This window comes from Nilaparvata lugens, chromosome 8 (genome assembly GCF_014356525.2).
Source record: "Nilaparvata lugens isolate BPH chromosome 8, ASM1435652v1, whole genome shotgun sequence".
NCBI classification, from domain to species: domain Eukaryota; kingdom Metazoa; phylum Arthropoda; class Insecta; order Hemiptera; family Delphacidae; genus Nilaparvata; species Nilaparvata lugens.
In genome coordinates this window covers 5,221,519-5,244,696 of record NC_052511.1, presented here as the reverse complement: position 1 = coordinate 5,244,696, position 23,178 = coordinate 5,221,519, and the positions used below count along the sequence as shown (strand labels likewise).

Here is a 23,178-nt window from a genome sequence, read left to right as displayed (position 1 = left end):
AACCGATATCAAGTTAGGATCATGATAAAAAGGAATCAAAAGCAATAAATTACAGTAATTGCTTTGTAACAATTACTGTAATTAGTTTTGAAAATGTGAATAAAATTTTGATTTGATTTCAATAGCCCAATCAATTTCCATTATACCTTGAGCTATGACAAAGTATAAAGAGAAATAATTAAATGAAGCAAATTATTGATTAAAAAATATTAATACTCTTCGAAGATGTTCAAGTAATGTTTATAATAATAATGCCTGGATGGCTCAGGTCTGGTGTCAAGAGTTTTCAGGTCGCAACTGATCAATTTCAGGGCCTCTGACATGACATGACTTAACAACTCCCAATGCCCAAGTAACGCTAATACTTTATTTCTTCATAAATAAATCAACAACCAATTTTTTCACATCACTTTCTTCAGGTTAACAGTAGAGGAGTTAGTATAAATGCATTTTATGATAAAAAATTAAGCTTGAAAAATGTCGTGTCAAAAGTGTAATCAAAATTTACCTTTCAGTTAATTTGTATAATTTTCGACAAAATTTTCGCACTGAGCAAATGAATCAAATTGGAATCAGATATGAAAATCGGATCAGTCTGAAACCTTTAATTAATAATAAAATAGATGAAAGTAGAGGATTAGGTTAGGGGCAGAGCTAGAATATTACGAGCGATGGAAAAATTAACTTTTATTATTTGTGATTTGTTTGGAATTAATAAACTACCTTAACTCCAGTGACTAGTTGTTTTTATTCCAACCCAATTACACCATATAACTTCTACGATAGATAATAATAGTATACTAGTAATGCTGTTAATATGCAAAAATTACCAACAATAGAATTAGGAGCTCTACATCCCAACAATCTATAATTACCTCCCAAATTTAGTACATGGGTTAGTAATAATAGCAATAAAACAGTACTCAAATTTACGTAAGCATGTATATTTATAGAAAAATATTTGATTGAACAGTACAGAAAGCTATGGCACATAATTATCATTTGAATCAAATACAGTAGTAAATTACAAAATGAGAATACAATATGAGCTACTGTTACTGGGAAAATGCTACCATTTCCTTTACTGAAATCCTAGTAATGTAAGTTGATATAAATGAAATTGATAAAGAATGTAACTGTTGAGATACTAAAATGTAAGATACTGTATCAATCATGATCAAATGCGAGCTTTCTAATCTAGTATAAACTTGACAGAGGTTAAATGTAAGATAATGTATCAGCTTTCTAATCTAGTGAGGATACATAAACGTGGAATGGATTATTATAAATACTACCTATATCACAGCTCCATAAGGCACAAATATTTCGATTATAACCATTTTGTTTAATACAGTGGAATATAGGTTACAAGATATTTATTTCGATATTTGGCCACAATTTATAATGAGCTTATTATTTTGTTTGATACAATGGAAGATAGGTTACAAAATATATACACTTTCTAGATATTTGGCTATAAGTTTGAATGAGCTAATATATACTTCTAAAATCTACAAATACTACAGCAATACTACACAGAAAATACATGAATTAATTACTTGTAACAGTTTACTGAGAATGAGATTATAAACGTTCACTGCTCAAACAATTGATGATTATTGCTCAAATAATTGATTATTATTGCTCAATCAATGTCACCTAATGCTCAACTTGATATTTTTATTTTCTTTTATCGAGCTATTCTAATACTAATTTCTCATATTGCCAAGATTTTATAATAATACGTTCTAATTTCAACTTCATCACTCTAATTCAATTAACTGAGTACCCGACTCAAATTTCCCAAAATTTAATTTCTAAAAAATAATCTTATCTTAATAGACCTCATCAATTTACTAAAAAAACATAGTGATAATAAATTGATTTATCAATAATTAGCTGTTACTAATTACCATAAGCTAATAACATTTGCAATGGAACCGCTAAATAATTTGAAAATATAGTAGATCTGCTTTCGATTAATTGAGAAGATTACACCCAATATATTTGAACCATTGCAAATATTAACCTATTCTAGAACCAACAAAAGATATTTGCCCTAAAATTCATACTTTCACTCCTGTCAAATCCTTGAAGATCAAAGATAAGTTGGCAATGGATTGTGAATGATTTATGAAATAAAAAATAGATTTGAGCCGTCCCTATTAATCTTCAAGGCTCAATAATCAAAGCAGAATAAAATATAAATCGAAGTGAACACAAAATATCTCTAATATAAAAAATATACTGTGGTAGAATTAAAGAAAGGTTATCTTAGTGAACCTCAATGACACATATGGAGATGGAGATCTATTTCATTAAATATTTCAATCATACGCACTGGACGTAAAATTATCACTTGGATTTTACGTACTTCATCAGAAGTATCTGAATGTTTGAATGTACAGTGAAGGCTATCAACCATCTAATTCATTTAACATGATTGCGAACGTATTTCATTGCTTTCAAATTTTCTTGAAAAATAAAACTGAAGGGAAAACTAGAAAATTTGGAACCTGCAAAAATCTGAAATCAGGTTGCAGTTTCATGACTAGGATTTTCAAAGAATCCCCTTTCTGAAGCATGTTGAATTATAGAATTTCAAATTATGAAGAATCCCAGATGAGTTCATACTATCAATAATTATGTATTGATACCAAACTAAGAAATATTCAACGGATACAATCCATTTATTTACATTAAACAAAGAAACTTGACCACAAAATCGTTTTGACTTCAAACTATTTATAGAATTTTAAATAATAAATAATCTCAGATTCATACTATCAAAAATTATGTTTTGAGACCAAACTAAGGAACTATTCAACGGATACAATCCATCTATTTACTTTATATTGAACAGAGAAACTTGAACACAAAATCGTTTTGACTTCGAACTGTTTATAGAATTTCAAATAATAAAGAATCTCAGATTCATAATATTAATTATTATTGTCTTAGAACCAAACTAAGAAAATATTCAACGGATACAATCCATTTACTTGTTTAGACAGAGAAAGTTTCTATCATCCTTAAACAGAGACACATCAGTTTCTTAAACAGAAACGTTCTGACTTCGAAATTTTTGAAACGAGATAGTATGTTATAGAATACAGAGAGCCTGTCTCTTATGAATGACAAATTATGTCTCGGTAGTTCAATTCATGTCTACAAACTTCCCAAAAAAGTTAAAACGTTATGGCCGTTTTTACACTTACAGATTGTCAACCGACAACACTCAGAATTGTCGTTCTCTAATTGGCCAATCCTCATCAACTCTCTGATTTTCAGCCAATCAGAGGACAATCCTGTATGACAGCCGACAATCGGCAAGTGTGAAAGCGACCAATGTGTTGTCCTTTATGATTTCAAAGTTTATAGTTTCTGAAGATATAACTAGAGAGTTAGGGACTAATAATGGAATACAGTAGCACCATAAGACGTCCTAATACGATTCCTACTTATCTTTCCATTATTTAAATCGATAGTTAAATGGAAACTGGGATTTAAGTAGAGAAATTAATTCCAGTTGAAATCGAAGATTGGTAAAGTTTCTTCTACTAATCTAAGCCAAGGTAATCAGAATACAAGGTTGAACCTTGCTAGCAAAGTTAAACCTCGGTTTAATTTGAATTGAAAGTTGGGTGAAAACTGGGATTTCTTTGGGAAATGTTCCAGATGAAACCAAAGTTTGTTAAGCTACTTCTACTGATTTAAACCTTGGAGTTGAACCTTGGTTTATTTTGAATCGAAAATTGAATGAAAACTGGGATTCCTTTGGGAAATGTTCCAGATGAAACCAAAGTTTGTTAAGCTACTTCTACTGATTTGAACCAAAGTTAACCTTTTTTTAAACTGTCTACAAGCTTACATATACTAAACGCCTACATACGAATAACATATATTCAATTCTAGATATAAACATAATCTTACAATAAACATATAAACATCCAAAGCAATAAAACTCTGTCAATTATTTGACAACAAAGAGCACTAGATGAACACTCACACTTTCAATAGTAGTTGCTCCAAAGATAGTCCCAATATATATTATATATCTCCATTAGTTGAGAGGTATTGAAGGCCAGGAAAAACACTTTTCACGGATTCTTGAAACAGCCAGGCTTGGTTTTGACAATGGTGGGAGGACACTTCTCGCAATTGTCGAAGAAAGGATGGGCCAACGCAGATTTGGCACTGATTCTTTGGTTGGGATCGTATTTTATCATTTTCTGTGAAAATTTAAATAAAATCAATTAAAAGATGTAAAAGATACGATAATTAGTTTTGAGATACCATATATTGGCCCATATGAATAAACCCAGAGCAAATGCTCATGAGCAAGAGCATGGAGCATAAGGTTTTGCTCATGAGCAAATGGTAGAAGCAAAAGCATTTGCTCATTTTTATATGAATAAGCTTTACCTTATGCTCCTGAACTCTGGAGCAAATGCTTACGTATTTTAAAGATTTTTCATCAGCTGATTCGATTTTGTAGCCTTACTTTGTTTTTATAGCTCACAGAAGCGCTAAATATGCAAGTAGGGGGCACCGCTTGTGTTTGCGTCGTTTGCTCTGTTTTCTATTTATGAATAAAGTTTTAGGTTAGTTGAGTTTAGAATTTTGAAATAATAGCGTAAAAAAATGTCATCTCTATAATAATCTTCAGCATATTCTTATAATATCAATTTAGCTTCTTATAATCGTCTACACTCTCATCTTCTTAAATGCCTATTTCCTATTTTGTGATGGCTATCTCTATATCAGGTAGCTATCTTTTTTATTTATCCTTTTGTAGGAATAATGGTGATATATAATATCATGGTTGAATCTAAAAAGAGTTTTATAGTTCTCAACTATTGGTTGTGGTCGTATCTGGTATAGTTTCCTCTTCCTCATACGAATTAGTTGAGCCATTTTACTATGAGCAAAAGGTGATAAGCTGCTCTAGACTAGACTCACCTATTTTGAAGCATTTGCTTCAAAAGTTGAGCAAATGCTCTAGTTTATTCATACAATTTTGAGTATAAGCTTTTACTTTTGAGAAAATGCTCAAACTATTTTTTTATGAGCATGAGCAAAAGGTTTTGCTCACGTTTATTCATAGAAAATGAAGGAAATCCTCCATAGTTTAGAAGTATCAGCAAATGCTCAACTTTATTCATATGGCCCATTATTACATCATTCTAAAATTTATGAATCAATATTATAATATTGTCAATTGTCACTTTTGAACAATTGAATTACGACATAGCAGTCTGATTTTTGAAAATGAAAGCTATTATAGCTTCTACTCAGATCTGTGTAGCGCTTTCGAACACTAGGCCCTTTATCAACACTGGTTGACACTTCCGTTCTGACACAACCGTTGACACTTTCGTTCTGACACAACCGTTGACACTTCCGTTCTGACACAACGGAAGTGTCAACCAGTGTTGATAAAGGGCCTAGTGTCCGAAAGCGCTCCACAAATGTGAGTAGAAGCTAATAGCTTTTATTTATAACCTGACTGCTATGTCGTAATTTAATTGTTCAAAAGTGATTATTAACAAGCAGTTCGTAATGGAAACAAACATTCAAGAGTATTATGATTAATTGTTATAAAATAGCTCATCAATATACACTTCATCACGGAAAACAGACAATTCCATGTATGCCTACGAACAGAAGTTTATTGTAAAGATTGATTACTATCGAAAGATTGATAAGATTGAAAGATTGAAGCTATGTGACGCCGCAAATCTCTTATACTGTGCCATTCTTACACTCTCATTCGCTCAATAATAGACAGTAGTCGACATGAATAGACTTGAGTCAACAATAATCGACAGTAATCGGCTTGAGTTAACAAAAATCAGCTTCACATGGGATATCTACTTATGTTATCTTTTCTATAGTCTACTTACAGTAACCAACATGCATTAATCTATAGTATCTATCCGCATTATATTAGTAGAATTCTATATTTGGATTGTTTTTATGTGATAAATTACAATTTGAAGCAATTTTAGACATTTGTAATGGTGAAGATGATTTAAAAAAAAATTCTTTGAAAATTGAGTTTTAACCTTCTTCAACCTCCAAATTGTTCCAGCAGATTTTTAACTTGAATATGTGTAATGTCAGTTCACCTCTATGGTGCACATTGGCATAGCCACCTCTAATACAAGGCAACGATATTGCAACGTCGCAGTGTAGGCCTAGAATCTAATACATGATTGGTGAAAACAATTTTAAAAATACCAGCTGATCTTTTTCACCAAGCATGTATTAGATTCTAGGCCTACACTGCGATGTTGCAATATCGTAGGCCGCGGCCTTGTATTAGAGGTGGCTATGACATTGGGTAACGCTAAATTGACTAGCAAATGATGGCGGTCAGACAAACTTATGTTCTCCTAACCGAAAACTACACAACATCTCAAAGAATTTGGAAATATACAGTGTATATCTAGGCATTTGAAACTCATTAGCTATATATTTGTTGTGTATCTGCCATACGCTAAATAAATCTATGATTTTAATCATCAAAATTCGGGAGAATTGATGAAGAGAGAGAGAGAGATTAATAATGAAGAAATAAGAATTCATTCTCTCTGAAGAGAGAGTTTAATATCATTAAATTCGGGAGAGAGATAGTGTTGTCCTTTCCCGATCACACTGTACAGACCTATCAAATTGTCTTTTCTTCTTTAGGGTTACTCTTAAATATAAATAAAATTAGAAATCTAAGTACCCTTTTAAAATTAGCCGAAACATGTCGTGATTGAACAATTTTAAAAAGGTTATTGTATTTCTAATTTGTATTTATATGTAGACCTACTGTGATTCGTGACTCTGTTAATAAATTGAATAAGGAAGAATGAAATACTGACAAAAATATACTACTGACCATAAATAAATCTCGTCCATATTCGTCGAGTTTCGGAACAATTTTGGGGATTTGCTGGGCGTCCCACCGGGGGAATAGCGGCTTGTAATCCTTGAGCTTTGATACTCCAGGCCATGTCGTTTCATCAGGAGTGCCCATCGTTCTGAATATCCTGAATATCTGATCGATCTCGGAGTCTCCAGGAAAAAGAGGCTTGCGATTCGACTGTAAATTATCAAATCAAATCATGATTTAATTTCAGTGATACAAATTATCCAGGGAACATACAGGCTTGCGATTCGACTGCAAATTATCAAATCAAATCATGATCTAATTTCAGTGATACAAATCATCCAGGAAATAGAGGCTTGCGGTTCGACTATAGTTTGTGTAAAATAAGTCGAGACTTGGCCCTCCATCCCAAGAAATTACAGGGTTTCCAAATCGTGTGAAATTGCAACTTTCTCAAATTTCCAATTCAACGTCAGAATTGGATGTGAAATATCATCCCCGATATCCTAGTAGTACTAAAAAAGCTTCAGGATTGAAGGATTAAAAGAAAATTTAACTTTTATGATAAAATTGGAAACATCGCGAAGATTTGTTTTTCTTTTGAATATCACTTCTCTCAGAATCATGGGGCGTCGTAATGCGTAATAATTTTATATAAAATTAACGGGGAGAATGTCTCCTTTCTGTTGGTGTATGGATCATTTATATCCGACTTATAGTTATTTTTTAATTAATGATTATGTTAATGTAGAGACATTTCGAGCAGAAAACATGAAATTTTCGACATGCTAGAAACGTTTTTGTTCCAAAAGGGTGAAAGCGAGAAGGTGGCGAGAAGTGTGTAGGTGGTGAAAGCGAGAAAGTTTCTCAGAAATAATTGAAATTATTTTTCCAATTGGCAAAAGTAGTCGGAAGATCGTATTTTGGCAACCCTGTAATTTCTTCGGATGGAGGGCCAAGTCTCAACTTATTTTACACAAACTTTATAATAAATATTGTATTATCAAATGAAGTTTCAATTGCAATGATACAAAATAATTTACAAGAAATAACTCTTGATATTAATATAAATACAAGATTTTTCCATAATAATCTTACAGGGGTTGCCAGCAAAACCAAAGGTTTGAGAAAGGAATGTAGAATAGATACATTTGGTTTGAGTGCTGGAACGAGCATATTATATAGAAATAAAATTCACTGAGTAACAAATGAAGTGAATAAGCTATTGATTAGAGAATCAACCGTACGAGATGCTAAAAAAAGTGAATATCAATAATAGGTTTTAGTAAGTACTTAATTACATGGTTTGCTTCAACTGAAAATCAATTTTTCGTGTGAATGATAATTTAGACTTGACCTTACGAGCTTAATCTGGAAATAATCTTTGAGCAAAAAGCCATTTTTAGGGTAACCGTCCACTGGAACCGTTTTCAACCGATCCGATTGGCCGTTGGATCAGACGAATCTACCGGCCGTTAATTCGGTCGAATATGGTCGTCCATTGGAACCGTTTATGTCAGTCTAGTTGCCAATTATTGAATTAACTACTATCATAGCCCACCAAAACTTTTCATAAACAATGATTATATTGAGATGTTGAAAATTGAATAAACAAATATCCACTAAATTAGTTACTCATTACAATAGTCTTACCTTCAACAAATATCCACTAAATTAGTTATACATTATTAAGCAATATTTGTCCACAGATTCCTTTGAACATCACAACGATGATATCTTTTGTCTCGCATATCCCACAATGGAACATGCTCTTGAACCAAACTTATAAACTTTTCATTGTCCATAGTAACAACTTCAAAAAACAAAAACAAACAAGACTGTGAAACAATTTTAGGTTAGGAACACTGTGTTGTCTCAGCTCGACTAGTTAGTTCCGCCGGATAGAGCCGGAAAATCCCATCCAATTCGGATCGAAAAATTGATCGGCCGGAGACGGCCGTATGAACCTGTTGCAATGAACGTGTATCTATTCCTTTCTTTTTTGGGGGATCGTTCGGACGAGTTCGGTAGTTTTCGGCCGATGCTAGTTTGGACGAAATAGGTTCCAGTGGACGGCCCACCTAACACTTACCGATTGTCGGCCGACACTCAGAATTGTCCTCCGATTGGCTGAGAATCAGCTGTTGGTGAGAATTAGCTAATCAGAGGACAATTCTGAGTGTCGGCCGACAATCGGTACGGGTACTTGAGAAACAGCTAATCTCTCAATCCCACTTCCTTATCTTTATTGTTAATCTATTTTGTTTTCTTCAACCTTTCATGCCGTATCTACATGTTGGCCCAGCCGCTGGTCCAGCTCTTAATCCCAATTCTTCCTTTTTATTGTTAATCTATTTTGTTTTCTTCAATCTTTCATGCCGTATCCACATGTTGGCCCAGTCCATGGCCCATCCTGCAATGTAACCAGTGTCCAAGGCCAGCGTTGGCAAACCACCCATCCACACACTGGCGCTGGTCGACATTGGCCCTCATTGGGCCAACATATGGATGCGACACCATTCAGTTCCTGTTCAGAACTCAACACACCGACACACGTCTTCATTCTTATTTCTTAAATAAGTTGGTTGTTCGAGAAATTGTGTAATGATATCCTTTTTTGTCTGTAGCTCATATTTCAGCCGCACCAACGGAGATTAATTATTATCTGTGAAGTGAGAAAACAGCCATTGGGCTAATATAACTTATATTCAATTCAACCCTCAAGTACTCGAGTAGCCTTTTGTGACATAACTAGTCACGTGGGGTGTTTGAAACACTCCAAATATATTTGCACATATAGCCTATCCTCAAGAAATGTATTTTTTAGATTTTTCCCTTTTTGTGTAGTTGAGAAGTTGATATTGTGGTAATTATTCATATTGAATGAAAAAGACTAAGAAATTGTCAAAAACCACATATTTATTGATACTTAGAAAGACCGGTTTCGGTTATTACACCATTGTCAATCTCTGATAAACTAAAACTAAATACAAGAGTATTTAGCCGCCATTTTGTCACACCGTTGAATGGGAGGAGACTGTCTAGCTGGGCCAATGGCAGGCGTTCATGCCCTTGACCAATAGCAGTACTCGCCTACTAGTATAAATTCTGCTGCTCTTGTATTTAGTTTTAGCTTATCAGAGATTGACAATGGTGTAATAACCGAAACCGGTCTTTCTAAGTGTAAAATCTGACAAAGCATTTATTGGAACGGTTCCACTTGTTACTCGTTCCGCTACTACGTAGACATCATGTCGTCATTTTGTCCGTCTGCGCTGACCGGTGACGTCACAGTCACGGTTCTTGCCACTGCTTTAATCAAGTTGGTTTTCTATACTTTTATTCGTATTATTCGTCGTGTTATTTACCGTTTCAATTTTAATATTTGTACTATTCGATTTTTTGGAATTTATTTTGTCTTTAGGCATCTTACTTTCTAGATATTTGTTACTTTTTCACCAAACATCTGTAAACGTGTTGCTTACGTTTCTAACACATCCGGCATGTTCCTTTTTTCAACGAGCATTTAGCGGTTTCCGTGTCTTTTTGCAATGGTTCCTAGTCGAGAGTGCATCTACGCTTTCTTTCGGTCTAAACCTTTTATCCATATTCATCGGATCTACGAAACGTTTTTAAAGGTGAATTATTCTTCAAATTAATTCGTTTGTTCTATTCTTCAATTGTGATTCAATTATTCATAGATTTCTTCACTTATTTACTCTGATAAACTTTGTCAAAATTGCAACCTCGTGTGGGCGTTTATCGCTATTTATTTGATCTACGGAACGTTTTTAAAGTGTGAATTACTTCTGCAAATTAATTCGTTTGTTCTATTCTTCAACTGTGATTCAACTATTCATCGATTTCTTCGCATATTTACGCTGATAAACTTTGTCAAGTTCACAACCTCGTGTGGGCTTCAATTGCCATTCTTCTAACGATTGGCTTCACCTCTTGAAACTCAAACTTTCAAGTTCATCATCTCTACCGTTCGGAAATCATTCTAAAATTCCACAACTTGAAGGTCGGATTATTCGTTTGGAATTCTACTTGCTCCTGTTCTCATTTCCACTGGGGGATTTGCCTGCTGTGGTGGACGCTTCCATGCTTGTCATCGCATGGCCAGATCACATCATCGCTTGCTGATGTCCTGTTCCTGTGGGTATTACGGAGTCATTGCCTGTCTGCCTGGCTGCATCTCCTCTTCAAAATTTTATTCAGGTTACGTAAATCGTTCTATTCAATTTTCATTTACTTATGTATTACTTAATTGTTTTGTTGATGTCTATCTTGACATTCAATTCACTAAGGCCACTGATGCTTATTTATCGTTCTATTGATGTCTATCTTGACATTCAATTCACTAAGGCCACCGACGCCTATTAATCGTTCTAATTGATGTCTATCTTGACATTCAATTCATTGAAGGCCCATGTCGCCTGTATTTAACCTGGACAATATTTACATTGTATTTATTAGCTACCCTTAGCTCTTAAGTGTCAATCTAAGGCCACTGATGCCTATTTATCGTTCTATTGATGTCTATCTAGACATTCAATTCATTGAAGGCCCATGTCGCCTGTATTTAACCTGGACAATCTTTACATTGTATTTATTAGCTACCCTTAGCTCTTAAGTGTCAATCTAAGGCCACTGACGCCTATTTATCGTTCTATTGATGTCTATCTTGACATTCAATTCACTGAGGCCACCGACGCCTATTAATCATTCTAATTGATGTCTATCTTGACATTCAATTCATTGAAGGCCCATGTTGCCTGTATTTAACCTGGACAATCTTTACATTGTATTTATTAGCTACCCTTAGCTCGCAATTGTCGAAGAAAGGATGGGCCAACGCAGATTTGGCACTGATTCTTTGGTTGGGATCGTATTTGATCATTTTCTGTGAAAAAATTAAATAAAATCAATTAAAATATGTAAAAGATACGATAATTAGTTTTGAAATACCATATATTGGCCCATATGAATAAACCCAGAGCAAATGCTCATGAGCACATCATGTTATAGGGCGTTTATGTTCCAAATTTCACTGTTAACTCAAGCCGATAGTCCTAGTAGTTATTTTCCGTGAAGCTATGTGACGCTGGCAATCTCTTATACTGTGCCATTCTTACACTCTCACTCGCTCAAAAACGGTAATAATAGACAGTAATCGGCTTGAGTTAACAAAAATCAGCTTCACATGGGATATCTACTTATTTTATATTTTCTCTAGTCTACTTACAGTAAAAAGTAAAAGTAAATTCGTATGGCTTTTGTTGGTGGGGAGTCCCTTGCGGGAAGGTCCCACCGCCTGAAAATGTAATTTATGCCCGTCAATGGGCCTTACGACTGTCATACTTCAGCCGGAACCGACAATTTAACATGCCCATCAGATAACACTACTTACCGTAACCAACATGCATTAATCTATAGTATCTTTCCGCATTATATTAGTAGTATTCTATATTTGGATTGTTTTATGTGATAAATTACAATTTGAAGCGATTTTGGACATTTTAATGGTGAAGATGATTTTGAAAAAAAATCTGTGAGAATATAAAATTGAGTTTTAACCTTCTTTAACTTCAAGATTTTTTCAGCAGATTTTTAACTTAAATATGTGTAATGCTAGTTCGCCTCCATGGTGCACATTGGGTAACGCTAAATGGACTAGCAATTGATGGCGGTCAGACAACCTTATGTTCTCCTAACCGAAAACTACACAACATCTCAAAGAATTTGGAAATATACAGTGTATATCTAGGCATTTGAAACTCATTAGCTATATATTTGTTGTGTATCTGCCATACGATAAATAAATCTATGATTTTAATCATCAAAGCTCGGGAGAATTGATGAAGAGAGAGAGAGAGAGAGAGAGGAGAGAGAGAGAGAGAGAGAGAGAGAGAGAGAGATTAATTATTATGAAGAAATAAGAATTCATTCTCTCTGAAGAGAGAGTTTAATATCATTAAATTCGGGAGAGAGATAGTGTTGTCCTTTCCCGATCACACTGTATAGACCTATCAAATTGTCTTTTCTTCTTTAGGGTTGCTCTTAAATATAAATAAAAAATAGACACCTAAGTACCCTTTTAAAATTAGCCGAAATATGTCGTGATTGAACAATTTTAAAAAGGTTCTTGGATTTCTAATTTGTATTTATATATATAGAACTACTGTGATTCGTGACTCTGTTAATAAATTGAATAAGGAAGAATGAAATACTGACTAAAATATACTACTGACCATGAATAAATCTCGTCCATATTCGTCGAGTTTTGGAACAATTTTGGGGATTTGCTGGGCGTCCCACCGGGGGAATAGCGGCTTGTAATCCTTGAGCTTTGATACTCCGGGCCAAGTCGTTTCATCAGGAGTGCCCATCGTTCTGAATATCCTGAATATCTGATCGATCTCGGAGTCTCCAGGAAAAAGAGGCTTGCGATTCGACTGTAAATTACCAAATCAAATCATGATTTAATTTCAGTGATACAAATAATCCAGAAAATAGAGGCTTGCGATTCGACTATAGTTTGTGTAAAATAAAATGAGACTTGGACTTCCATCCCAAGAAATTACAGGGTTGCCAAATCGTGTGAAATTGCAACTTTCTCAAATTTCCAATTCAACGTCAGAATTGGATGTGAAATATCATCCCCGATATCCTAGTAGTACTAAAAAAGCTTCAGGGTTGAAGGGTTAAAAGGAAATTTAACTTTTATGATAAAATTGGAAACATCGCGAAGATTTGTTTTTCTTTTGAATATCACTTCTCTCAGAATCATGGGGCGTCGTAATGCGTAATAATTTTATATAAAATTAACGGGGAGAATGTCTCCTTTCTGTTGGTGTCTGGATAATTTATATCCGACTTATAGTTATTTTTTAATTAATGATTATGTTAATGTCGAGACATTTCGAGCAGAAAACATGAAATTTTCGACATGCTAGAAACGTTTTTGTTCCAAAAGGGTGAAAGCGAGAAGGTGGCGAGAAGTGTGTAGGTGGTGAAAGCGAGAAAGTTTCTCAGAAATAATTGAAATTATTTTTCCAATTGGCAAAAGTAGTCGGAAGATCGTATTTTGGCAACCCTGTAATTTCTTCGGATGGAGGGCCAAGTCTAAGCTTATTTTACACAAACTTTATAATAAATATTGTATTATCAAATGAAGTTTCAATTGCAATGATACAAAATAATTTACAAGAAATAACTCTTGATGTAAATATAAATACAAGATTTTTCCAGAATAATCTTACAAGCATTGCCAGCAAAACCAAAGGTTTGAGGAAGGAATGTAGAATAGATACATTTGGTTTGAGTGCTGGAACGAGCATATTATATAGAAATAAAATTCACTGAGTAACAATAAAAAGGGAATAAGCTATTGATTAGAGAATCAACTACCGTACGAGATTCTAAAAAAAATGAATATCAATAATAGGTTTTAGTAAGTACTTAATTGCATGGTTTGCTTCAACTGAAAATCTATTTATCGTTCTATTGATGTCTATCTTGACATTCAATTCACTGAGGCCACTGACGCCTATTAATCGTTCTAATTGATGTCTATCTTGACATTCAATTCATTGAAGGCCCATGTCGCCTGTATTTAACCTGGACAATCTTTACATTGTATTTATTAGCTACCCTTAGCTCTTAAGTGTCAATCTAAGGCCACTGACGCCTATTTATCGTTCTATTGATGTCTATCTTGACATTCAATTCACTGAGGCCACCGACGCCTATTAATCGTTCTAATTGATGTCTATCTTGACATTCAATTCATTGAAGGCCCATGTCGCCTGTATTTAACCTGGACAATCTTTACATTGTATTTATTAGCTACCCTTAGCTCTTAAGTGTCAATCTAAGGCCACTGACGCCTATTTATCGTTCTATTGATATCTATCTTGATATTCAATTCACTGAGGCCACCGACGCCTATTAATCGTTCTAATTGATGTCTATCTTGACATTCAATTCATTGAAGGCCCATGTCGCCTGTATTTAACCTGGACAATCTTTACATTGTATTTATTAGCTACCCTTAGCTCTTAAGTGTCAATCTAAGGCCACTGACGCCTATATATCGTTCTATTGATGTCTATCTTGACATTCAATTCACTGAGGCCACCGACGCCTATTAATCGTTCTAATTGATGTCTATCTTGACATTCAATTCATTGAAGGCCCATGTCGCCTGTATTTAACCTGGACAATCTTTACATTGTATTTATTAGCTACCCTTAGCTCTTAAGTGTCAATCTAAGGCCACTGACGCCTATTTATCGTTCTATTGATGTCTATCTTGACATTCAATTCACTGAGGCCACCGACGCCTATTAATCGTTCTAATTGATGTCTATCTTGACATTCAATTCATTGAAGGCCCATGTCGCCTGTATTTAACCTGGACAATCTTTACATTGTATTTATTAGCTACCCTTAGCTCTTAAGTGATATTTTAAGGCCAGTGACGCCTATTAATTGTTTTGTCGATGTCTATCTTGACATTCAAATCACTGAAGGCCTATGCCGCATATATTTTTATGTATTCTACTTGTTGAGCACTATTTACAGCTTATTGTCATTTATTATTCCTTTTGTAAATCATTAAGATTGAACTTTGCAGCAATAACTTTCATTATAGCACTCAATCTATATTCGCAATTCAGGTATCATTAATATTACCTTTTCGATTATTGTCAGGCTTCAATGGTCATTAATGTCATTGACCTAATCTCATTTAAATTTTGTATTTCTCTAACGTTTTATCACATGTTGTAATTTTCCCAAGATTTTTCAACTCAGTCTTCTTACAATTGTTTTTTGTATGTGGCCATCTGCCTATTATTATCTTATTATTATTAAATCTTATCTTGTTGATTCATTTAGTCTTTTATTGGCGTACTTACCACACTTCAAGCTATCAGTATTTTTATGCACAGAATTCAAAGATTTATTTGTAGGTATTTATACCAACTATCATTCACAGTCCACTGCCCTGACCTTGGATTCTGTCACTAAGTATCAATAAATCTGTTGTTTTTGACAATTTCTTAGTCTTTTTCATTCAATATTTTTTAGATCATCAAAATTTTTCTTCGCAGTTAAATTCATAGAAAAATCATGGCCAGCAATCATAAAGGATTGCGAGAGACCAGGGGCAAGGAGAAAGGCTCTGTATGGCTGCAAGCAACCAGGTGGGATGTTAGTATAAGGAAATATCTTCTGGATCTTGTAAAGGACACAGGTATTGGTTTGCCCAACAACGTACTTGGGACACACAATCAGCTTCGGTTGACGTGTGAGGTTCTTTGAACCTTTGCATCCTTGAATCCGTCCCTTCAAACATAACATAGTCCTACTAATCAATATATATATACGGTACACCTTTTCCAACTGTATTTGAGAAAGTATTAATAATTGTATTTGAGAATAGTCACTTATAATTGAGAGAATGTCAGATGTAGATGAGAATAGTCAATTGTATTTGGGAAGTCATCACGTGTAATTGAGAGCAGTGAATTGTATTTGAGAAACCGTCAAATGTAAATGAGAAGATATCAATTGAAAATTTTCCAATTGACATTTCGTGACTCTTCTGTAGCCTACAGTACAGATTTGATTTGCGCAGGGAAGGATACTGTACTACATACACAGTATTCCAATTACTACCATAGGCTTTGCATGGGGGCAAATTAATATTTTCAATGGTGAAAGTATTTCCACTTTTTGTTTAGTTGAGAAGTTGATATTGTGGTAAGAAGACTAAGAAATTGTCAAAAGCCACAGATTTATTGAAAGTTAGAAAGATCGGTTTCGGTTGTTACACCATTTTCAATCTCTGATACACTCAGACTCATTAGTTTATCAGAGATTGACAATGGTGTAACAACCGAAACCGGTCTTTCTAACTTTCAATAAATCTGTGGTTTTTGTCAATTTCTTAGTCTTCTTATTTAATGTGAAAGTATTTTCTCTGTACTGCTAACGAATGATTAATGAGTATCATTTCTATGTATGTATTGGCAACGTGACTTTTGTGTACAAACATTTTGTGAATTGTACTTTATCATTAATCAATTGAATCTCTTGATCAAACAATTCGGCAATTCTTCAATGGATTTTGGAGCTTGAATTTTTTTCGGAAACTAAACGTTTTATTGGAATATGAAATATATTATAATATTATCTTATATGAGTACAGTTATGAAAAATGTAAGTAGGCCTACTGGAAGTACTGGTTTTTTAAAAATCATTTCTTAATTACAACTGACAACTTCTCGTCAAGTCGTATGTTCTCAAATTGAAATGATACTTTCTCAAATGAAATTCACTATTCTCAATTACAAGTAATGACTTCTCAAATACAATATTGACTATTCTTATTTACTTCTGGCATTTTCTTAAATACAAATGATAATTCTCAATTACAATTGATACTTTCTTTTTCAACAGTTGAAAAAGGTGTAGTTTGAAGGTACTGAGACAAAGAGCTAGCTAGCTAACCACCACATCGAAAATGAATGAAATTTACAAAACTGGGATGTTTTGAACACCCCACGCGACTACACAAGGGTTAATGGGTTAATCAACAACATTGCGCTAAGAGCAACTCAGCTAATGAGCAAAACAAAGAATCGCTCACCATTTCGGCGAAAATGGTTGCCAAACTCCACAAATCGAGCGAGGCCGTGTACACACTTGCTCCGAGTAGTATCTCAGGCGCGCGGTACCACAGGGTGACTACCTCGTGTGTGAACGATCGCAGAGGAATGCCGAAAGTGCGCGCCAGCCCAAAGTCGGCCAGTTTTATGTTGCCATGTGCGTCCAGCAGCAGGTTTTGTGGCTTCAGGTCTCTGTGCAGGATGCGCCGTGTGTGACAGAAATAGATGCCCGACAGCAGTTGTTTCATGTAGCTCTGAAATTGCAAAATTAAACGTACAAATGAGATAGAATTGTGCTAAAGTGGGGTTTACATTGGTCAGGTTTACTTGAATTCAAGTTTTTTTCAACGTTTGGGTGATTTTAAAGAAGTAAAGTCAAGTCAGTGTTTCAAGTTTAGTGAATCAGAAGTCATAACCTCGAAAGTATTTATAACTATGAATTGCCGCTCCGACTACGCTCTATATACCAATTCTTTGGCGAAAAGATTTCCACTTTCTTACTCTACATTTGAGAACAAAAACTTGTTTTCTACAAAAAATTGACACATTTTTAGTATAAAACTGTTTGTGTACAACATTTTGTTTACGACTTTTGTATAAAACTATTTGTATATAACATTTTGTTGACAACTTTGTTGTAAACGCATCTAGCTGCATTTAAACCAAAGTTTTCAACAAATTGCGACAATATGTTGCCAACTTCTTAGAAAATACAGAAACATTTTGCCGTAAACTCGTGGAAATCCTTGTTTTCAACAGAAATTTGTTTCCCACTAATTCTGTCATGTGATATCGACATAATTCAGTATGCATGGTATCGTATAGAATCTTGATATTTCCAACTCGGTGATTATAATTTGCAGGGTAACTGAGAATTTAAGTGGCATATTAAGCAGCATCCTCGTTTAACGCTAAACCACGTTTATTTGTAGATATGGTTGCATTTAACATAATGTGTTTCATAAGGGATTAAACGAACAGCTGATCTAACTCCGTTTAAGCCGAGATTCTTAAAAAATAACGGCGACATTTTGTCGACAACTTGTGGAGATCATTGTTTTCAACAAAAATGTACTTCCCACTCAGTGTGGGAGCACTGGAAAAGTTGCCAACAAAATGTTCCAAACTGACCCCTCCAACGCTCTCTTGGTAAAAAAGTTAACAACTTGTAGATCTGAAATTGCAAAATTCAACATACAAATTGAAGATGATGGTTTCTTGATTCATTATTGACTACGGTTTTAATGTTTCATACAACAGCGTGCAGAAATTATTTGAGTAAATGAACATTCCCAACAGTGAAAATGGACGCTTGCCATTCAAAAGTACTCCAGTCAGTAGGTGAAGTGAATTGCTTATTAACTTAAATAATTGACAGCACGCCGTTTTATGAATCATTGAAACCAAGTTTTAATACGAATTGAATTGTGTTAACTGTTGAATTTAAAGCCGCGTTTATACCAGAGTTGTTATCTGAGTTTCAACAAATTACGGCAATTTGTTGCCAATTTCTTAAAAAAGACAGCAACATTTTGTCGTCAACTTGTGGGAATCCTTTTGCCAACAAAATAAGCTCAGAAATTTTTAAATTCAACATAAAAATTGAATTGTTGTAAGTTTTGAATTGACAAATTGTACAACATTTTTTTGACAACTTTGTTGTGAACGCATCTTACATAAGAGTTGTCAACAAAGTTTTCAAGAAATTGCGGCAACTAGTTGCCAATTTAGCATTCTGTCGTGAACTTGTGTAAATCCTTGTTTTCGGCAAAATCTTTGAATCCTAATCAGTACTCAGTAGGTCTATGAAAAACATTGATTGTCAAAAAAATCTTCCTCCACTACAAGATCACGTCAACTACGCTCTCCAGACCAATTCTTTGGTGACAAGATTTCCACTTTGTTGCTCTACATTTGAGAACAGAAACTAGTTTTCTAGAAAGAAATTGACAACTTTTTAGTAGAAAACTATTTGTGTACATTTTGTTTAAACTTTTTGGCAACTTTTGTTTAAAACTATTTGTAGACTACATTTTGTTGACAACTTTGTAAACGCAACCATAGAATGGCTAACAATGTTAGCAAGTATAGGTTTTCTCTGATGCAGCTTAACAATAACGTATTAATATTTATAATACAAACCTTGACAAGTTTCAAAGGGAGATCCTCTTCGCAATTATCCATGAACTTTTTCAAGTCTTTGAGAAGGAACTCAAACACCAGATATAACTTGTGCTCGACATGGACTACATCGTACAGGCTCACAATATTGGGATGCTGAAGCTCTTTAAGCAAAGATATTTCTCTCATCGCAGTTGAAGGCACCCCTTCTGGTTCCCTGAAAAAATCGTACAGTATATAGTATCGCAGAATACAGAAAATATGATTCTACTCTACAATAGAATAATATAATTATCCTAGTTTCCAACAAAATTTTGTTTCCCGTCAACTACGCCCTGTGGGAAAAAATCGAAAACTATTTGCAGAAAAATATTTGTTTACAGTTTACAACAGAGTTATCAAATGAGTTTTCAACAAATTGCACAGTTTGTTGCCAATTTCTTGGAAAGCACAGCAACATTTTGTTGACATCCCTGTTTTCAATAAACATATTTTCCCCACTCAATGTGGGAAAAAGTGATAAACTATTTAAACAAATAGTGGGCAAACAATAGAGATAGTTGGCAACAAAATGATATTTTAGAAATTGGTAACAAATTGTTAAAAACTCTGTTGTGAACACGGCTTAAATATCATGAAATTCAAATTGAGTTTGCCTGAAAATGTTACAAAAGCAAACAGGTTAGATTCTACAAAAAAGTTGACATCACCGTTCAGCCCAAAAGATAAAATAGCTGGTTACCGTGAGAGGCCAATTTCAATGCTATGGTGTAATTGAATAAACACAACATTTTGTTAACTTGTTGTTAGCAAAATGCTGTATACCCACTCAGTGTGACTTGGCACTAACATAGTTGGCAACAACCCGTTCACCCTCTATAAAAGTCTACACTGACTACGCTCTTTGAGCAAAAATTTGACAACTTCTGTTGTTTTAATATTCAATAACAGCAACTTGTTCCCTGACAACTTTTTTGTAGAAGACGATTTGTTAACAACTTTTCTGTAAACTCATCTTTAAACTAAGTGTAGGCTACTACAGTGTTGTCAACTAAGTCTTTAACAATGTCCTCAACTTGTAGAAATTTTTGTTTTCAACAAAAGTTTCCCACTCAGTATAAAAATCAAAGAAAGCTGCCAAAAAATGTTGAAAACATTTTGCTGCGCTCAAAACAAGCATTAAGTAGTGTCGGAGGCGGTGGAAATCATCTATAATTCCAGTAGGATTCATACAAATTACTAAAACCTAGAAAATAAATAGAAAGTTAGTGAGTTGGCAATAAATGTAATAGCTACATAAAACACACACTTACCCTTCTAAACGAATTTTCTTCAATGCAACCATTTGTCCAGTTTTCTTGTTTAGAGCTTTATACACAACTCCATACGTTCCTTCACCAACCTTTTCTACTGTTTTAAAAGGAAACGTTGAATCTTCTAAAGGATCCATTTTACTTTTATTAACTTGCATTAAAAATATATAAACTAGGTTACTACAAGTAATTTGTAGATAAAATAGAAAAGTAAAATAAAATATTAAAAAGTAACAACGATAGTTCTAGAACAAAATGAATTATTCCAAACTTTGCATTGATTGTTTGTGTTCTTCAAAGATTGAACAGTAGTTCAAGTGACTACAAGGAATAAATTTGTGTGAATTTCTACTCCAGATTACAGTAGATTTCCAAACAAATATTGAATTGGCACGGCCATTTTAAATATTATGCTATATGAAATTAAACAATCTTATTGCAAACACTTCACCACTGACACTGAACTGAAGAGAAAATTCTAATTCTAACCTAAAACAAACATCGTTCATGCATCTGTCGTCCATCCAAGCTCGAAACCGCCTTGTTGGTGCCGCGATTTTTAAGCAACACTTTTGCCAATCTAACAACAAATTCAATTTTATCAACATTCATAAATTAACTATTTAAAAATTTGTGTATTTCAACAAAATGTTATGATAAACACCAAACGTTTTATTAAACACAGAAATTGGGCGAATAAATATAATTTGGAGTTTTGAGCCCATTTTGTCCCTTCTTGATTGTACGTAGTGAAGTTGACAGAGATCTCAAGCTTTCGAAAACGTTCACATCGTTGTCAACAATTTGCAGCAGCTTGTTGCAAATTTCATAAACAGGACAGCAACATTTTTCGTCAACTTTTAAAAATCCTTGATTTCAACAAAAATTTTGTATCCCACTCACCAACATTTTGTCGTCAACTTGTGGAAATTATTCAACATTTTTGTTTCTCACTGAATGTGGGAAACACCGTGATAGTTGTCAACAAAATGATATTCTAGTAATTGGCAACGAATTGCCGCAATTTGTTAAAAAATCAGATGTCAACTTTGTCATCAGCAACTTGTTTTCTACAAAAAATTGATAATTTTTGTTGCTCTACATTTGAGTAGAGAATTTTGTTTCCTACAAAAAATTTACAACTTTTGTTATTTTACAGCAACTTGGTTTCCACAAAGAAATGACAACTTTTGTTGCTTCACTTTGAGTAAAGCAACTTGTTTTCCACAAAGAATTGACAACTGTTGTTGCTTCACATTTGAGTGAAGCAACTTGTTTTCCATAAAGAATTGACAACTTTTGTTGCTTCACATGAGTACAGCAGCTTGTTTTCTAAAAAAATCTGGTGTGGCGCACTCACACAACTTTCCTTGCCGTTATGAAAATTAATCACCTGACGCTAGTGTTCCCGCGCATCTCAAGTCTACTATTCAAAGATCCAAGCCAGCTGGTGACAGGACAATAAGGCTGGAGACACACGGAGTTTGCTCTCTCTTCATAGTGAATGATTTAATAGAATCAACAGTTGCCAACAGTTTGTAATTGAAATAATAACATTTTCTCGAATTTCGAGCTTATTTTCAATTTAAGGTGAAAATGTTCCTGAACATTAATTAAAGAGATTTTTTGCTCGATCTTTTCCACTTTGGTTTAAATTGTATCTAAAGCCTGATAATTGGAATCTAAAATCAAACTTTGCATAGATGGGGCGGAGCTCCTGAATTTTTTACAGATATGGGACTTGTGGCAGTTGATAGAGCTTATCAATGACTATTTTAGGTATCAATTTGATCAAAATCGTTGGAGCCGTTTTCGAGAAAATCGCGAAAAACCCTGTTTTTGACATCATTTTCACCATATCCGCCATCTTGAATTGCGTCAAATCGAAATTGTTCGTGTCGGATCCTTATATTGTAAGGACCTTAAGTTCCAAATTTCAAGTCATTCCGTTAATTGGGAGATGAGATATCGTGTACACAGACGCACATACACTCATACACACACATACAGACCAATACCCAAAAACCACTTTTTTGGACTCAGGGGACCTTGAAATGTATAGAAATTTGGAAATTGGGGTACCTTAATTTATTTTGGAAAGCAATACTTTCCTTACCTATGGTAATAGGGCAAGGAAAGTAAAAAATTAACATTTTTCAGAAACCTATTTGTGGACAACTGT

General features: G+C 34.1%; 1 protein-coding gene across 1 annotated transcript; it reads right to left on the bottom strand.

Annotated features, from left to right (window-relative positions):
- Nucleotides 1–923: 923 nt before the first annotated feature.
- On the bottom strand, nucleotides 924–21,543 carry LOC111064258 (cyclin-dependent kinase 2-like). The gene is made up of 5 exons (XM_039433799.1): nucleotides 20,997–21,543; nucleotides 19,705–19,900; nucleotides 17,544–17,816; nucleotides 13,138–13,341; nucleotides 924–4,232 (listed from the first exon to the last, which is right to left on the bottom strand). The coding sequence occupies exons 1-5, from the start codon at nucleotides 21,152–21,154 to the stop codon at nucleotides 4,101–4,103; spliced, it is 963 nt and encodes a 320-aa protein (XP_039289733.1). The 5' UTR covers nucleotides 21,155–21,543; the 3' UTR covers nucleotides 924–4,100.
- Nucleotides 21,544–23,178: the final 1,635 nt, after the last annotated feature.

What these genes read in the sequence shown, in the direction of transcription:
- LOC111064258 (XM_039433799.1), bottom strand. Translation starts at nt 21,154, where the DNA reads ATGCAAGTTAATAAAAGTAAAATGGATCCTTTAGAAGATTCAACGTTT. An exon ending in AAGAAAATTCGTTTAGAAGG is followed by an intron (nt 19,901 to 20,996) that starts GTAAGTGTGTGT and finishes CGATTTTTTCAG; the next exon opens with GGAACCAGAAGGGGTGCCTT. An exon ending in TCCCTTTGAAACTTGTCAAG is followed by an intron (nt 17,817 to 19,704) that starts GTTTGTATTATA and finishes TTGCAATTTCAG; the next exon opens with AGCTACATGAAACAACTGCT.